Source organism: Micrasema longulum, unplaced genomic scaffold (assembly GCF_059751315.1).
Source record: "Micrasema longulum isolate JH-2025_06_02 unplaced genomic scaffold, ASM5975131v1 h1tg001786l, whole genome shotgun sequence".
Classification (NCBI taxonomy): domain Eukaryota; kingdom Metazoa; phylum Arthropoda; class Insecta; order Trichoptera; family Brachycentridae; genus Micrasema; species Micrasema longulum.
In genome coordinates, this window is record NW_028278961.1 from 47,153 (window position 1) to 66,790 (window position 19,638).

General features: G+C 30.5%; 1 protein-coding gene and 1 long non-coding RNA gene across 2 annotated transcripts; one reads left to right on the forward strand and one right to left on the reverse strand.

The window, feature by feature from the left end:
- The first annotated feature begins 9,586 nt into the window (after positions 1-9,586).
- LOC148273983 (uncharacterized) lies at positions 9,587-11,981 on the forward strand. The gene is made up of 3 exons (XM_088237788.1): positions 9,587-10,057; positions 10,594-10,705; positions 11,609-11,981. The coding sequence occupies exons 1-3, from the start codon at positions 9,960-9,962 to the stop codon at positions 11,768-11,770; spliced, it is 372 nt and encodes a 123-aa protein (XP_088093914.1). The 5' UTR covers positions 9,587-9,959; the 3' UTR covers positions 11,771-11,981.
- A 2,028-nt stretch (positions 11,982-14,009) lies between these two features.
- On the reverse strand, positions 14,010-15,419 carry LOC148273984 (uncharacterized). The gene is made up of 2 exons (XR_015824411.1): positions 14,847-15,419; positions 14,010-14,788 (listed from the first exon to the last, which is right to left on the reverse strand). It is a non-coding gene; the product is annotated as an uncharacterized LOC148273984 (long non-coding RNA).
- Between the last annotated feature and the right edge of the window lie 4,219 nt (positions 15,420-19,638).

Here is a 19,638-nt window from a genome sequence, read left to right on the forward strand (position 1 = left end):
GGTGGCCGACTATTATGTATGGGAGTGAAGGATGGAATGAGAAAATCAAAGATGAGAGAAGGCTGAATGCTATCGAAATTCGATCTCTCATACGAATGTGTGGTAAAAATATGTATGATATGTGTACGAATGCCGAGATTCGCGTATTACATGTACTCGTATGTAAGGTTGAGACAAGCATAAATCAAGAAAGGAGAGCTGCGTTGGGTTGGATATGAAGAGCGAAAAAAATTCGTGAAGTTCATGTGTTTCCTTTTGAAACTTGAGTTTCAATCCGATCAATATATTCATATATGTAAAAAAACACCACCTTTTGCTTCTGCAAAAACGTCGTGAAATAGCGGATATAATTTATTTACTAAAAATTTCCTCTGGTTCAATCGACTGTCCAGAACTACTATGCAAACTTTTTATCAATGTTCCTTCCAAAGTTCTATGAAATAACCTTCTTCTTCACATACCTCTTGTTTCATCTAATTATAGGCAAAATTCATATCTATGGCGAACTTTTAATAATTTTAATGTAATAAATAAATCATTAAACATAGATTTATTTGCAAATAATCTTAATGACGGACGGCGTTAGCTTTCGAAATAATTCGTAGTATTTTTTCTTTTCTTTTGGATTTACATTAAATTACTATTCATTTTATGTTCGAGAATCTTTTTTAACTTACTGTGATGCAACTTGTGAAAACCTGTGATTGGTTTATTTTTTATTTGTTTTGTTATATGTATAAGATAATTATAGCTGTTGGTTATCCAAATAAATAAAATTTTAAAAAATGGATGGCGAAAGAACGGCTATGAGGATTTGCGATTCAAATGTTGATGGATGCAGAAAACATGGAAGACCAGACAGATATGACATGGCATAACCAAATTTAACAAATACTTGAAGATGGACATGTCAAAAGTCGGAATAATCATCGTGCGTGCATGAAAAGATGTTGAATCTATATTCCTCTATAGGAAGCGAGATCTGTATACAAAGACAGAGTGATATAGTTTTACCTTTTCTGTCTACCCTTACGGGAAAACAGCGTGATGGTTTGTTTGTTTGAGCAGAACAAAGAAAGAATGATCGGTCTGAGATTTGGGTTAGTGTTTGAGTACAAGGCAAAAACGAGAAGCATTAACTATAAAATTACAAATTCTTTTAATAAAAATAAAACTCTAGAATTTACGCCACCATCATTATTTTAGGTCTGCTTACCTAACAATTGCTCGCACAAAAAAGGCACTATTTTGACTTATGGGTGTTTCATGGCAGAGGCAAAGAAAGTTTTATTTATTAAATATGCAAAACGCAGCTTTATTAACTACATAAAAACATTTACGCGAAAACTGATTCACTTGAAGTTTTTGTTTTGCATTTGATGTTGCCTTGTCACGTATTTAAGAAAATGTTATTGGAACTTTTATTTTCGGCTGTAAAACGCATCGCATGTTTTGAAACATTTTTTTATTGTAAATCATCAGAGACTTTTCAGATATGCTTTTCTAGCACGTTTTTGTCATTAATTTAAAATGCCCCTTTCCGGATTCTTACGAAAATAATAGGGGAGCATGCGTAGTAATATTTTTATTAAAATTAACTGTTTTATCATCATCATCAAATCTCTATTTGCTCCAATGACGCATAGGGCACTGCATTGCAGGGGCGAATCGTGTATAGAAGCGATAATGCGCAGCTTACAATTTTACTTGATAATCCATAATAATGTTTGAAAGTAACTTTATTCACAGAAAAACGAATAAATGATTATTATTAATATTTAAAGCATTAACTTTGTTGTCAAACATTTTACTATATGTCATTAAATATTTGTATATAACCACTTACCGACTTTTCTATGTCTACCGGTTTCGAGACGTACCCGTCTCTTCATCAGGACACCAATTTAACCAACATAAAATTAACATAAAATAGAACATAAAAATATTCCGATTATTTTTTCGTGAAATATGTTTTTCTAAACCTTATGCTTAATGAAATACAGAGTTCCAAAGCTCATTTTTTCTAAATGTTTCAAGTGTGTCATGTGGCTACTTAAACTAGCCAATAACAGGTAATAAGCCCTGGATTATATATTTTATATATTAATGACTTATCACTGTATAATTTTAAAGGAAAAATTATTATGTATGCCGACGACATTGGACTATTCTATAAAAATAAATCAGACGTATTAACAAACAATGACATAAACGAAGACCTTGCTATGATGACTAAAGGGACAAACACAAACTTACTTACACTTAATGAAAAAAAATGCAATATTATCCATTTTGAATCTAGAAAAACATGTCACAAAGTAGATGCTTACATAAATAATGAACGACTAACTGAAATTGAACATTCTAAATAATTAGGACTAACAATAGACAGACAATTGACATGGACAATTCATATCAACAATTTAATTAGCAAAGAGTCGACTTTATCGAGTCTTTTTTTGAAAATCAAAAACTTTGAAGTCTATGTAAAAATTATAATATATTATATGCAACTACTATGGGGAACAGGAAATCAAAATGACATAAACAGACTACAAAGACAGCAAAATAAAATATTAAAGTTAGTATATGACCTAACCTATCTAACAGCAACTAAAGAACTTTTTAAACAAACTAAACAATTAAATGTAACTGAACTCTTTAAACTAAAATCCTTAAAATTTATTCATATCCTTGGCAGCCTCCGTAGTGTAGTGGACAAGACGCTTGACTCAAGCACGGAAGGTTCCGGGTTCGATTCCCAGTGAGAACACAAAAATTAAAATGTGATTTTTCTAAAGCCTGGGTGTTCTGTGATGTAGTTCACTACTGTAATTGGGCCTTCTGGCCTGTTGTGGTGCAAAAAAAAAAACTTAGCCATTGATGTAATTGTAGACGAAGAATTAAAACTTGAAAAAAACTGTAGTAAACATGAACACAATACGAGAATATCAGGAACATATCATATACAACCTTTAAAAACGAGAAAAGGACAATCGAGACTAATAAACCATGGACTGAAATTATACAATAAACTACCAGACGAAACTAAATAAAAGACTCAGACAACCTTTACAAAATATGTAAAAAAATATATTATTAACAGTAGATTGTGAATTTTAAAAGTAAATATATTTTCCCATATTTATTTTTCCGGAATATTCTTCATCTCTTAAAACGGTCCAAAGGTTTTAAAATAGTAATTAGACAAGCGGATGTCTTACAGTATCATAACTAAAATACAAGTACAAATATAACCTTAGTATTATATCCTACAAATAATATCAATGTGCATACGCGATGAGTCATAATCAGAATATTCTATTAGGCCAGATATAAAAATAATATGTCTAAAAATCTGTTCATAAAAGTTCTAAACAACGACAATGAAATATAGGTGCCGATGGGTATTTGTCCATGTACATATATTCAGATTTGCTGAACGACGAACAAACAACAATCGATTTTATAAAAATTACAATCCGAAAATGTAATCATTCTGCTCATTAATCATATTTCAATAAAAATGTGTGAAAGATGACGGATATAATTTATCAACTCATTGACTAAACAAATAATCTTACGTACAAACTTTCATGTTTTTCAGAAGAACTGTGCAAGAGTATGTGTTTTCGTAAATAAAACGACAGTTTGACTTACTTTTTATAGATGCGTTTGTGTAATTCGGAGCATCTTGAAGCATTGATAGAAAATACTCGCATGAAAAAGTCGAATAGATCTACCTTTCCCGCCTTTAAAGTGGAGCCGGCGGCGTAGCGAGTACAGGTGAACGTCGTTTTATGCCGGGGTTCCGTTCCGAGAGACACCGGCGTAGAAAAAATCGGCGTAAAGTAAACACAAACATAATGGAAGATATTAGGTTAGGTTCCGTATCAAAATTCTAAGAACAATCTAAGATATTTATTAAATATATTTTCCATATATATTTCAAATAAATTTCAAATATGTTTAATAAATACAGTTTAAATTCGTTTACAAAATAAATAATAATCTCGTAATATAAATAATGATTCTTTTGTTATAAATACACTAACTCACCAGCTCGTAGATACTAAATTAAATTCTTGCACTTTTAAAAAAAAAATATTCAATCTTAGCATAAACTATAAATATTTTATTATTATTTTAATTTTAATAATAATACAATATTTTTTTTTCTTAAAAAAAACGAAAACTAACTCGTAAATAATTTCACACACATAATAGGCTGCTCGCGTACACGGTAATAGAATAAAACAAGGTGTAAAAGTGTGTCGGCTATTGGACTCGCGGCGCCTACTATTGTCTGGTGTCGGCCGAACCGGGGAATCCCACGCCGGCACCAACCGGCGTAGTTGTAAATCGGCGTAAATCAAACCGGCGCAAAACTACGTTTACCTGTATTTCTATCCTCGCCGATAAGCACCAGTCAGGCGCGCGGGTAGAGCTACTTCCCCTGAAATCCTCTACAAGCATTTGGATAAATTCAAAATATTGCTGCTTTAAATATGAATATTTTTATTGCATTCGCTTACGTTTTTCAAATAAGCTTTCCATACTTCCATTTTCCGTAATTAAATAATTTATTCGTTTAAGTTATCTGACTACATCTAACTTCAAACAAAATTCATTCAATGTTATGTGACGGTGAACGTCATATCACATTAAAGTAAATGCATTAAAAAATAAAATGGAGCGCTGAGATTTCAAATCGAGTTATTTTGATTTTCTAATTATTTTCCTGTCTTTCTTGAAATCTATCTGAATTCATAATTCACCTTGCTGTAATAAAAGGCGGTAATATCTAAAGCGATTTTTATAAAATACTATGTTCTAACCAACAAAATGAAATTAAAAGCGTCTGCGTTCCTTTTTAAGGCTGACTCAAGTGAGATAACGGAGAATGTCAATCAAATTTTAGACGCTCGAGTGGTCGGCTATTATAAGGAAAAACATTGTTCTCATTTTTTTAGATTGATTTGTGAATGCACAAATTAATAGAAGAAATATTATTAAAATTACATAACTATGTCCAGTTCTCTCCATTAGTGCGGTTTAATCTAAATGCCAACAAATTCAACAATCTTTTCGATATGAAAATAAGAGAATAATCAAGTACAACAGTATTCAGCAAAAATGATGTTACTTGATAGAATTGATTTATTTTAATTTTTAATTTAAACCAATCAACATTAATGTTTTATTTGATAATTACATAGATTAACAGTACATAATAATAGTATAACAAAATAATGATTTAAAAAAAACACATATACATTGTGCGTGGGTATATTAATTTTATCAGTTTAACGCTACAAAACGATTTTATGAACAAAACGATTTTATGCATAAAACTGCATGTTCATGTACACAGACATACCCATAACCAAGATACATGTGTATACACACACACATACTTACACACACATATATACCCATGCGCATTTACAAAAAAAAACACAGTATAAATATTTTAATATTTGAAGACATAACTTTACACGGGGAAGCTATATTAAAAGCACTGATATCTCCTTACTATGTAATGAAAAACGACATCTTAAGATTGCCTGGTGGAGACGAAAAACAGTCGACATAAGCACTTCAAAGGTTGCTCCTTATTGCATTAAAAATGACCCAAAGGTTAGTTCTGCGCCTTGCAATTAATATCAGTGTAAAAATTATGCCAGAAATGAATATTCAGATAACATGTTTTGGACCGTATAAAATGGTAATTTGGAGACTGACCCTACTCCAGAAATACATTCACATGCAAAACAGCGTATTTGTAAACCGAAAACAAGTTGAACAAAGGTGTATTACTTATATATGTATATAAATGTACTCGTATATATATACTCGCGTACTTACTTCGTATGGTCATCTTTTTATTGTGTTATACTTGCGTACTTTCGACTGATATATCAAATATTCAAAATAATCTTAATCTGAGCTATAATAATGGGACAATATCAAAATTGACGTTTTCGAGTTACATGTGCATAAACGTTTCGGAATATTATGCGATTCCTATTTGCACAATTAATTACGTAATTCTTAAAAATATTTTTCGCAAAAATGTCAATGTTCATTTAAGTAATCAATATTGAAATTAAATGTGTATTTATATATTTTTTTAAATTGGATTGCGGTCCCGTAGCTCGCAGACTCACGGATCAGAGGTTCGATATTCATTTTGTAATATTGAGTTATTTATTTAGTTCTTATATGTTGATCGTATTTATGAATATATTGTTTACAACTATTTTATTGCCCTTGTTTGTCTTTGCTATATAGTTTTATGTTCTTTTTGTTCAGTTTCTTGTACATATGTTTTTTTATATTACTGTCGTACGCGTATAGTAAATAAAATAAAATAAAATTTACAACTCGTTTTAAATGGCTCCCACCATTGAAATATTTAGGTAAATCATGAATGTAATCATTTGAAAAAAAAAATTCACAATATTATCATTATTTTTTTATTGTTTTTTTTTCTCATCACTACAGACAGGAAGCCCAATAACATTGGTGAATTTCAGCACAGAAATCTCCCCCTCCATGCCCAGATCCGTACAGTATCGGTCTATTAGGCAAGGAGCGAGCTCTTTAGCATCTTCAGGTTTAAAAAGTGGTCCCTCGAGGATGAGGCTCCTTTTAAGATGTAAAGCATACAGTTTCGACATGTTCATTCTAGCAAGGTGTTTGTTAAATCTGCAGTGCCCTGTAAGGGCTCTAGTGATAACCCTCACTTAATTGTGCCTGAGCTTTATTAGGTCGAAAGCAAACCTTTGCGAGTACCCTTTTATCAGTTTTTTCGCATGTTGCTGACCGGGTACTTTTTACCAGAGCATTACGCTCTGTTTCCTGGTCCAGACCTAACTCATTACGAGGAGCGCATTTAGGTAACCCACCGTAGGGCTCAAGGCCTATTGAGGCTGTATCAGCTCTTAGTCTTGCCAATTCATCCGCTGCCTCGTTATCGTTGATGTTTGAGTGTCCAAGTACCCAAATTAACGCCACACTGTTACACTTAACAACATAATTTAGCACTCCTAGGCACTTCCAGGTTAATTTAGAATCGATCTCGACAGAGTACAGTGCTTTAAGAACAGCCGTTTTGTCCTAGCACGCAGGCATAGATGGCAAAAAGTTTATTTTATTCTTTTGACTGCAATAAACATGGTTTTTCAAGGCCAGGCTATTAATTTTCAGAGGAACACCCCTCATAGTAAGCTTTCAAAATAAATCCAATTAATTTTTTTCCAAAAAGTCATTTGAAAAAAAAATATATAACTCAAAATGGAGTGAATCTTTAATTTCTCGGACTAGCGTCCCTTCCGCAAACCCCTTCCCCTCCCCAACAAAAAATGCGATAAAAACGTATTTGACCAACGAAACAATACGCACCCGACGCGGACAAGGGAAGCGGCTGGGTAGGAGAGGGGTAGAGGTTTGTGGAGGGACTGCTTGTCCGAGAAATTAAGGATTTAATACATTTTGAGTTTACATTTTTTCCATTTTTTCATGACTTTTTGGAAAAAGTTTATTAGGATTTTTATTACTAACACGTAAACAAGGTTTTTCACTTTCATCTTCTTTTCCTTAACTTATTTTTATTTTCTAGTTTCGTACTAATTTTTGCTATCAGTTAAATCATTAAATTTTGGATGATTCCTAGTATTATGTATACAATTATTATTTTTTTAATTTTTTCACGTTATATTTTGTAAAATACATTTCTTACTCCATATTTATGTATGTAAAACAAGTATACGACTATAGGGCGTTTAAATTAATAAATAAATTTCCTACTCTAAAATGTTACCCATCTCTGTTGTAATGTGTTAATCTTAATAACTCCCTAAGGGGTGAAATCCAGTATTGGTCCACAAACATTTGGACAACTCAACATACCGTTAACTTCAGAAACGTTGATGAAAAAATACGTTTCAGACTACAATCAAATTGAAAAATATGGGGGTAATACCAGTAAAATCATGATACGAAAAATTAAATTGTTTTTCTCGTTCCCGGCTTTACAAAGCTCACAATAATAAAATAAACAATGCGTAATTGTGAGAAAACAAAATTCGTATTTATTTCTTCAATTAATCAAAGTTATTTACGATTCTTATGCCAAGTTTAATATGGCTAAATTTGTTTTCACCTCAATAAAAATGCGTTACACGTCTTAGCCTACGTGACCATCTCAATTTTGAGACCTTAGATCAAATGAAATTATACAACATACCCCTATTTTTTTCGTCAAAAGTCTGCAAAACATTTATTTAATCAAGATAATTCGCCCCGAACAAATTCATTGTCAAAATAAAGGTTTTTGTTTTCTTGATCGATTAGTAATCTTATAGTTTTAGTCCGCCTTGTGGTCAAATTTTGTTTTACTTAGTATGTTTACATAACAAATATTTTAAGGCAAAACGTATAAACGATTTTTTTTAATGTTAAGTCATTATAAACAGCATTCGTTTTAAAATTACAGGCAGACTTTCAGATGATGCGACATAGAACGACAAAGGCGAAGTATTTGTGTAGTGTCTAATGTGATAGCTAAAAGATTCTTTCACCGCAGTCACAAAGTAAAAGAATTCTGTTCAACATTTTCTGCACAACTGTATACATGCGAATTATGGACAAATTACAGACGAAGTGCCATACAACGCCTTTGAGTGCGGTACAACGACGTGATGTTTTGTATTGTATTTAAGTATTATCGATATTCCAGAGCACCCAACATGTTGGCAGAAGGAAGAGCTCATGGTTTTGCTGGACTGATAAGGCATCGGGTAGCTGGCAGGGGCGAACCGTGTATAGAAGCGATTATGCGCAGCTTATCATTATATTTGACTAACCATAATAATGTTTTATTGTAACTTTATTTACAGAAAAATAAATAAATAATTAATATTTATTTAAAATCATTTGCACCGTTTGTATTATTATCCTAATATAAATGTAAATTTTAATAAAGCGCGCACAGCGCCTGCGGTGAGCCAAAAAACTAGGCGGTTATTCCAGTTTATTTTTTCATACAAATAAGTATACTATATTTTGAATGAATTAACCCCAGTGCGGGTTTTTTTTCCTAGATTAAACTTGCAGATTACAAAAATTATTTGAAGATTCTTGATTTAGAAAATAGTATTTCAAACCTTGTTTCATAAGGACTATTTTTCTTTGAGATGGTTCTTTTGACATAAGACCATAATTACTTTCATGCGTCATACTGCAAGACATATGGCGCTCCACGCGGCCGTTTTTAGCACTATTAATTAAGGCGATCCATCCAGCGCGGAGCAAAAAAAGGCAGTTTTCAAACTAAAATTTAGAGTCTAATAATAAGTATAACAATTTTTTTTTAAAACCACATAAAATATTGAACATTTATCTAGTAAACTGATGAAGTAAAAATGTTTTTTTTAAATTTTATTTGACTAAAAAATTGCAAGGAAAAGTGCACTTTTCGTTTTTTTCAACATTTTCAACACAAATTATCTATATTTAGATAATACATTGTAATATTTTTTATTATAGTTATTGAAAGATCTATTATTTATCTAAGCCGATGATGAGTTAGTTTTTTGAAAAAATGCATATAATTTTCGTAAAATACAATTCTTTCAGAGTCCATTTTGGGTTAAATTGTTGAAACTAAATGGCTCTTTCTTATGTATATTACTTTTAAAATTGTTTTTTTTTTTTACATTTCTCTATACAACACACATTTTTCTAGTTACATATATTTTTTATTTTTCAAAAAATGCTAAAATATAAATGTAATTAATATTATAAAATCATGTATTTTCATTGAGAATCAATCATATATAAAACGTACAGTTTGGTATCAGTTCTCTCGGGCGTTCACCGAGTACGGACGTGTTTTCTGTGTCGGATTTTTCGGGACGTTTCTTCTGTGATTTTTTAAAGTTTTTGAATTAAAAATGGGTTCCAAAACAATTAAAGCTAAAGGTTTTACAAGAAAACATAAATGTCGTAACAAGACCAAGAGATTTGACAAGATAAATGAAGAAAGAAATAGGTAAGAATTTTTTTTATATTTTCGCATGTATAACTACAGTGTGTTTCGGAATCGAGTATTCTTTAGCATATTATATATGAGGCGCAGAGCTTCATAGAAACTGAAACGACATTACCAACTGATTTATTTGTTTTCCGAGGCCTTGAATTATCCAATAAATATTTATTTATTTAACGTTTTGTACATAATGTTATTTGTACATTGGCGGGCTTATTGCCAAATGGCATTTTTTCCAACCAACCAATAAAATAATAGTTTTATTTTTTTTATTCAAGTTACAGAACATATAAACATAGAAATAAACGTATTTGTTTATAAATTACCTTAGATCAAAACTATTACTCAATGGGAAAAATGAAAAAAAGAGGGAAGGAGGAGAGATTAAGGAGTAGAAAAGAGATTTTTCTTCAGACGAGATTTAAACAGAGATAATGTAGCAACATCTTTGATGGATACTTGATGTTATGTTGATTGTTAGTGCATTTAAAAAAATAAAATATATACCTCTACCCACCTAAACAATAAACGTGTTTCAGGAAAAGGGAATTGGCTGCCCAAAGATCTTCTACAGACAAGCATATTGTTTCCAGTAGTTTAAATGAAGCTGATGATGGAGAAAATTACAATTGCGATACTCTTCATTCAACCGTATGTATTGTCATAAATTACCTAATATAATTAATTATAAACAACTAACTAGTAAATAGTCATTACGGCATTTCTATAAAGGGGTAGGCAGAGAAGGTAGAACGCCACACCAATCTATCCTGGCATCATATATCTTCACGAGAATAATTCATATGTCCACTTTCAAGCACTTGTCGTACTTATAAATTTAGGCATACTCGCATCATATTTATGCTATGCTCAATAACTAACTAAATAACTAAACATCACGCCATTTCTCCAAAGGGGTAGGCAGAGAGAAAAGAACGCTATACCTCTCTGTCCTGGCACACGTGGCATGCTTCTTTCACATTCATGCATCTTCTCATGCGCGCACCCCGATTACTCCGACATGGGACAAATATTTATTGTACTTGATCATACCAGGTCTTTCTCGACCTTCGTCGACTTCTACATCCATCATTTATTCGTTCCGCATGAGCGAACCATCATAAAAGACTTTTTTTTATTTTGTTCTACAAAGCTTATCTCAGCTTTGCATTCTGGATATAGTGCTGGTTTTAGTTTTTTTTAGTAATAATATTACCAAACAATGAAATAAATCATTTAATTTATTTACCTACTGAGTTAATTATCACTAGCTTATTAAAAATAAAATTCACCGAAACATTTATGCACACTCCATGATAAGCACTGTTGATTCTTGGAACTACATATTTATTTGAGTCAAACTCGGATTTTTTGGTGATTGAAAATACATATTAAAACCACAGCTAATTGCGTTCCTCATTAAGGGTTCTTTTCTTAGAAAACTCAATTACGTTAATAAAATTTGAACATAATAATATAATGTTTCCTATTTTATTGTCTTGTGCACTGTTGGATATTGCAAATACCATATATATTTTTTTATTTTTTCAACAGGTATCTGAAACAATACTTGAAGAAGATGTTGGATATTGTTTGGACGTAAAAAAAAAAGAAGACGACAATACTCATTTTAGTATTAGTGGACGAAGAATAATTGATTTAGGGTTTTTTTTTGAACAATTACAAGAAATCGTGCTTTACAGTGCTCCATTATAAATTTAAAGTTTAGATCTGAAGTTCGGAAAGGTTTTTATAGCACATTTGTTGTGAAATGTGCAATAGAATATTTTCGATACATTCAGATCGTAATGAATCAAATAAAATTGAAATAAATCACGCGATAGTTTCTGGAATTATGAGCATAGGTATGATATTTGCGATATGGACTGGCTCTGACCGCCCTCTACATATCACATACATCCAAAAAGATGAAGATTTTTGGAAAAATAAAATGTTAGAACCATTGAAATTGTTTTATCTAAATTGCCTTTTGCCAGAATTAGTCGATCCGAGGTATCATCGAAACATGCCGATTAGGGATCCTGTGCATATATTAGAGGCAATAGCGAAAAAATGTGCAGACAATCAGAAACGTCAGAGCAAATGATTTTTTTAAAAATAATTCATTAACTCAAGACTAGTGTTTGATTTTTAATTTATTATGGATCTATCCGGATCTATATGCATAATTATTTTTTTGTTTGTGTAATACACATGTACTGTGAAATGTACCTAGTTCATGTAAAATTATTATTTGGGATAATTATTACGTTTCTCTATAAAAATTTTTGCTACCATGTATTTGTTATCTGTAATGATCCAAGAAAAGTGTATTTATCAAAGAGTTCGACCCCATTAGTTAAAATGTCCAAGTTTAGATTCTTTTGTCCGCCTTTTTTAAATATTTTGTCTGCCCCGTAACATAGTGGTAGCGCATTTGGCTACCGTGCATGAGGTCGAGTGTTCATGTAATAAAATGATCAAGATACACTGCATTTGGTGTACCTTGTTGTACTTTGGGTGCGGAAAGGGGAAAGTAGTAGTATAAAGTAGTTTATAATCTTAACCTGTGTATTTTTTCTGTTTTTATTTGTCTAGCAAATTTCGGTGTTTTGACTTCAATAAATGTTTTTTTTTAAAGACATAACAAGTATATTATATTTTACTTTTATTATGTTGTTTGTGAATAAAGTGTAGCTTTAACAAAAAATATGTTAAGTATTAGATAGAATATGTGTGCTTTTATTAATAATTAAATGGTATTTTTTACTTTCTTTTTTATCAACAATAATATATTTGTTAATGTAATTGGATATGTATCTGGATAAATAATAAAATATTTTTTGATGATAAAATATTGTTTTTTTTTGTATACTTTTTATGCATTAAATCGTATCCACCACATTGATATATTAAGACTAAGGAATAAATAATATTCCAAAAAAGATGTAAAAAAAATAGTTTATACGAAAATTAATGATAGGTGAGTACAAATTTATAATCCAAATATAATAAATAAATTGAGCCGTGAGTCCGTACTGTAACGTAACACATATTATTTATCTTGCAAAAGTAATTATAGTTTTCAATTTGGAATAATATTGGAACTCAAATTCAAATTCATGACCATGCAGGTAAAAAAAATCTCATTTTTGCGGGTACTTAGCGGGCATACTGTATTTAACTTTACCCAAGCTTGACTCACCCGCGCGCACGGACAAATATATTGCTGTCTCTTTTTAAAACTCACTACCGTCTTAAAACGAAAATGAAATTGTGTTTGGCTGGATGAACCGCCTTAATAGAAAAATTCGGCCAGTTGACATTTTAATTGAATACCTAATATCGACTGAATTCATAGTGGTATTTTTTATTTATTTTTTGATTAATTATATATTTAAGTAATGGAAAACATATGTATATAATATAATATTTCACGAAGTTACATCGTTTGAGTTGATTTAATGGATGAGAGTTGTTGTATCACACAGAACCACTGAAAAATATCAATGTATACTATGTATTACTTACATTATATCATGTACCTCCTATGTTTATACAAATATATGATATTTCTTTATAGCTTACCTGTAAATAAAATCACCATTCGCCACTGGTAGTTGGAGCCAGAGAGCGTCTGATGTCGTCAAATAATCCATTTATTGCTGACGTAACCAAACACTACACCTTAAAATTCAATATATGTAAACTTCGTAAAGATTTGAAATTTTATATTTTTAGTCCGATAATTGAAATAGTAAAATATGCAAAAATTATAAAGAAACGACCCTTTGTACTTTGTGTGGGATTACAATATTTTATGTGAATTCCATTATAATTAATTAATAATAAATGAGGTTTGTAATACAATGTTTATTTATAAATACATATAACCCTAACATGGTTATGAGACTCATAAGGGGTTCCGGTTCTATTTCACACACACAACTGTATTATTCATCCGCTTGGACAAACCATCAAAATCATGCAATATGTGTTACCAAGTAGGTGGGATAATTCGGTAGCTTCTCATATTACATATTTTTTGCAATAACTTACATGAATAAAGGTTTCAGTTCTTTTACATCACAAAATTAAACATTGGTAAAAATGAATACGTGTGTTAAAATATAGACAGAATTGTACATGTTAAATAGCGAATCACTGTATTTTCATATTTTACTCTCAAAAATATATCATCTCCCTTAAATATTTTGACGTAAGAATGTTCAAAAGTAATAAAAGCATCAATATTCATTAAGTTGAAAGGTAATCAAGGAATCAACGTTAATCATTATGAAATTAATTAGAGGATTTCCTTTTTTATTATATTTTTTTGGATACAACCACTTTTCTAAATAATAGTTAAATAAATAATATGAAACCTTTTTGACTTTTGACTCCTGCAAAATAAGTAATTAAATAATTTTGAATGACAAATATATATCTGAACTAGGTTAACTAACCTTAGTCTGGAACGATTTTTTATATGAAATTCAATAAAACCTTAAAATTAAATCTTATTCCTTTAGAAATTATGTAATATCGTTATGATCGTAGAACAAAGACGCAAGTGATTTTCTTTAACTTCTCGAATTATGACACTATGTCATAATTTGACACGTTTGTAGGATTAAATGATGCTTGAAAGCTCCTACCCAGTTAGAGGTGACAGAAGTAAATTATGATTTGCTCTGATGCGGTCTTTATTACATGTATAATATCTTATATCTTCTCCCATTTCTTAAAAAAATCAACATGAAAACATTTATACGTATTACATTTTATTTACTAACTTTGAACAATTTTTAGAAATCTGTTATTGGTTCTGAGTTTATACAACACATCTGTTGTTTATCCAAATAGTAAAAAAAAACAAATCAGTGAATCGAGTAACATAAAACGAAACTGAGTCACTGAGCACTGAACTGGACCACATGTTGGAACTCACTAAGACTGTCTGAACTACATGTTCAGTTCATACTGCATTGTATGAACTGAGTAATTGAACTAAATGTTATAGCAGATTGACTGTGTTTTCTAACTGTGTAACTAAAGGTTAAACTCAAACTACTTATTTATTGTTTAGTGTTCATTTAACTTCCTTATGAGATTTTAAGGTCGTGTACTTATTCCGTGTTTCTCAGCGATTTTTTATCCGCTCGTATCAGCAGTTTGTTAATAGTCAACTGAATATTTTGATAATTAAATGTTCACTTACAGAAAATCTGTGATTCTGTTTCTGTACTGTTCTAAATATGATAGTTAGTCAACACTAATAATTGATTTCCGGGTGACACCTACAAGTTCAAAAGTAAATCCTTTGATGCTAGGGTTAGTTATATATAATATATTTAACCTGGAGTATAAAGCCTTTATAAAACCTTTTCAAGATCAGATATAAAAAAAGTCGCATTTTTATCAAATCCATCGTTGTTCTACGATCACGATGATTATCGTTATGGTTAACACATTATGATATCTATTTTTTATGTTATTTTATTTGATTTATTGTGGTTCACAAATAATAAACAATACATACGACATTGGTATAATAATCACATGTTTTTTTAAGTTTGTGTAAAACTTTTAAATTTTGTATCTTGAAGTTTATAAATGAATCTCAATCTGACAGATTTGGAAAGACGACTATGTATTTTAATAAATATATACGAAAATTTACTGTTCATCATTATGAGAATTAATTATCACGTTGATTCTTACGTTCTTCATGTGAAAGATCAAGCCTAATTATCAACGGCTTAAGAAAAGAAAAGGATCTACTCATCTACTCACGATTTTGAGATTACATCAGCTTATCATGTAATCTGGATAACAATATTTTGAAGGTTTACATACTGGAGTGTTTCAAACAAATTTATGGACTTAAGGTGGATAAATTTTAAAGGTATTTTTTTTCTTTTCTAGTAAATATGGATTATATTTAAATTTATTTTAGGTGTCCTCCTATTTGAGTTTTATTAAAAGAATAAAGCCGCTGAAGCTGCTCGCAATACTTGCGCAGTGTCTGGTGAAGATATTATTATTTATTGACTAATTTGTTGTAAAATAATGAAGGAGAATTAGTTTTTTTTTGGTTGTGTTTTCTTGTTCCCTTTTTTTAATTTTTTATTAAAAAATCACACAATTTTTTTGTACTCCCAGGAGTTACAACAAACTCATTATAGGATATTCATTTGGAAAAAAAGCGGATACAACTTGTGTTAACCCTAATTAATTGCTAAATATTGAATTCTCCTTCATTATATTACAACAAATTAGTCAACAATTCATAGCATCTTCACCGTAAACGGTGCAAATATCGTGAGCAGCTGTGTAAGCTTTATTATCTCGATTAAACGCGTATTAAGGGAAGTGTCTAAAATGCCTACTTTCGTCTACTTGGCGTTTCATTTTGAAGGCATGTAATCAAATAAAATAATACACGTAACGCAAAAGGAAAAATAATATCTTGTAGAGAAGTAAATTTTCTTTCGTGTGACACATTTATATTTTTTTCAAGAGCTGTGGTAGGGGTTTGAAGAAAAGATGCTAGTTCCAAAAATAAAAGATTTAATATATTTTTTTTTTTTTAATTTTCAATGAAAAAAAAAACACTTTTGGGAAAAAAAATGATAAGGTTTTTTTTTGTATTCCCTATCAGGAATGTTTCCTTAAAGTTTTGTGGTCTGTCCTTGAAACACCGTGTATAAAAGCACGACTCGTATTTCTACGGTAACAATTCGTTCGAAATAAAACCGCGTTGAAGCAATATATCACTTGTTATGATTATTAACCGTTGTTGTATTAAACGGGATTATGAAAAATATGATTGATAATACGAAAAGCGAAAAATTCTTTCCAGACATCCTATTTTCTTTATGTGTGTGTTTTTGCGTATCAGCGGTATACCGCGGGGGATGATTGCTAAGCTGGAAATGTTTTCCTTGTCTGAGACGCCTCAGTTCTAGAGTGACATGATCCGAACCACTCATGTCACATTCCATCAAGAACGTCACAACGGATCACGCGCTTTTCGCAACATTTTCAGAAATCAGAGAGGATGAATTTCCGCCATATTTTTTTTTCTAGCGGTTTTTGGTCCGTTTTTCTCGTGAGTTAAGGGCGTATGTCGCGCGCAGGCGCATTTTCCCGCCCTTCGGTTCGGGGAGCTAGCGCCACGGACGTCAGAATCGCGAAATAAATATTCCCATTTCGCTCCGTAATCAGTTGTTCGCCGACCGAGTTGGCGGGCGTTCGTGTTCTCTGCCCGCTCTGCGACCGACTTGATATTACGTCATTGATACGCGATCTATGTTCGGATGTTGCGAAGCTACTATCACTTCTTCGCAATTTTTCCCGCGCCGATTCACCGTGACTAGTGATTCACGCGTAGTTCTCTGAACGATTCACTTCCGACACATTGTTACAAATTATTAAGTGTGTTAATAGTGATCACGTGTTCCAAAATCTACAAAAACATATGGTTTTTAGTATTGTTTGTTTATTTTTCCAATTGTGACTATGGAAATCTGACTAAGATTGTTGTCAATTTAGTGCAAAAAAATATTTGACTGTCATGTTGCCGTGAAAAAGTGAGTTTTAATATTGTTCCTTCTTTATATTTACAAAACTTATTGAGCATTCGTAAATAAATGCTAATTTATACGGTATTATTCATAACCTTTGAAAAAATGGTGTGATTTTAAGTTACCCACTTCTTTTAAGCCATTTCTCTTTTATTTGCTGTATACTTAGCGTTATTTATGTAAAATTTATTCTGTGTTTATAATTAGCGGAAGTTCTCGGCTAAGACGTACATAGAAAATGCCAGAGAATCCAAGGAGAAGTATTATTATGCTAACTCACGTGTAGAATATTAAAACAGACATCTATGTCCTATATTATTTGGGCATCTGGCAAAAAACACGTGCTGTAAGCTTACGAATCTAATTTAGTTAATTTGAAAATAAAACGCGCACATTCCGCGCCAGAAAATCGGGTATTAAGAATACAATTTCAGAAAACAGAAATATCATTATTCGTTACCTTTTTCATTATTCTTACGTTTCAATCTCATAGTTCAATGAATGACTGTTTTGCTGATGATCGTAAAACAGTAAAATAATAACAGCAATATTTTATTATTACATCTTGTCTATTTTTCAAATTGAAAACGAAAAATATCTACCGATTATAAATTGACAAGCATTAAGATCGTATGAAAAGGTATAAATAAATGTATTGAAACCACTGTACCATGAAGCTATTTATTATCAAAGTCCAACAATGAAAATTGTGTAATTTTTCGTGTTAATGTGACACGCTCATATAAAACCAACGAACTGATTTTTATTGTATGTTGTAGAAATCATTTCACCTTTTATATTTTTTGATCGTTTTTCTAAAATTGAAGTTTTAGATTAATAAGACTTGTAAAAATACACTAATTGATTTCGTGGGATTAACGCTTGTAAATTGTGCTATTTTAAGGTATGTTTTAAAATTCGTATTTTTTTAGATATACGTTTTGTGATGCTAATAAATATCTAATTCTTTTCTGTAAATTACTAAGTGTATTTTCCACATTTTATAAAAACATAATCTAGGTACTTAAATTTATTATAAGTGGAAATAATGTACATACATACTACATACGTACGTTCTAGAGTTTTATTTATTTATTGTTGTCAATTCAAGATTTATTCCTGATTTACTGTTTTTGAGACCGAATCGCGACCGTGTAAAATAAGTATATATATTTTTTTGTTAGGTAGCTTTAGTTTTTTTAATGAATTTCGTTGATAAAAGGAAAATCACTCAGTTATTGCAAGTGTATTTATTTGAAAACGTGATTTTTTAATGGCTCATCTTAAATTAACAACGTTATTAAATAATTGTGGAAAAATGTATCTTGCGAAGTACCTACTAAAAATAACGCTGTGATGATATAATTAGGTTTATTGTCACACTAAATATAAAATAAAATGTTGATAATAACAATATTATTTTGTAATGCAAAAAATAAATTATTGTAAGTGTGTATTTGCACTTCTAGCTTATTTCTTACCAACAAATAAATGCCAGTATTTTTACGATATAACATTGATAATTACCTGTTTTCAAATCAATGCGTTTTTGCATCACAAAGTGCAAGGGAATTTTATCAACATTTTTTTTGAAAATTAAGAATACTTTTAAGTTGAAATTAACATTCAGCAATATTATAAAACAGAAATTGATATTACTATCCGTTTTCGTTTTTTTTTTTATAAATGCCAACAACTTAACTTACTGTGAATATTATTTTATAAATAGTAATTATTTTTATTTAAGTATTTGTCATTATATTGTGTACCTACATGTTTAAATTTTTATACTGTATTTATTTATTTATTTTGTTCATTAACGCCCAAAAGGCATTTACAAAAAATAAAAATGAAATACACGCTAACATACTAAATAATAAACAGAATTTACAGAAAAAAATAGTGAAATTAGTTAAAAAGGATATGATAAAAAGTTTTACAAAGTAAAAAAAAAAACAATGATAACAAAGGTATGCAAGAAAAAACAGTAAGCAT

Bases quoted from the DNA above. Each gene is read 5' to 3' on its own strand.
- LOC148273983 (XM_088237788.1), top strand. From the start codon at position 9,960: ATGGGTTCCAAAACAATTAAAGCTAAAGGTTTTACAAGAAAACATAAA. The intron at 10,058-10,593 runs GTAAGAATTTTT...AACGTGTTTCAG, and splicing joins ATAAATGAAGAAAGAAATAG to GAAAAGGGAATTGGCTGCCC. The intron at 10,706-11,608 runs GTATGTATTGTC...TTTTTTCAACAG, and splicing joins GCGATACTCTTCATTCAACC to GTATCTGAAACAATACTTGA.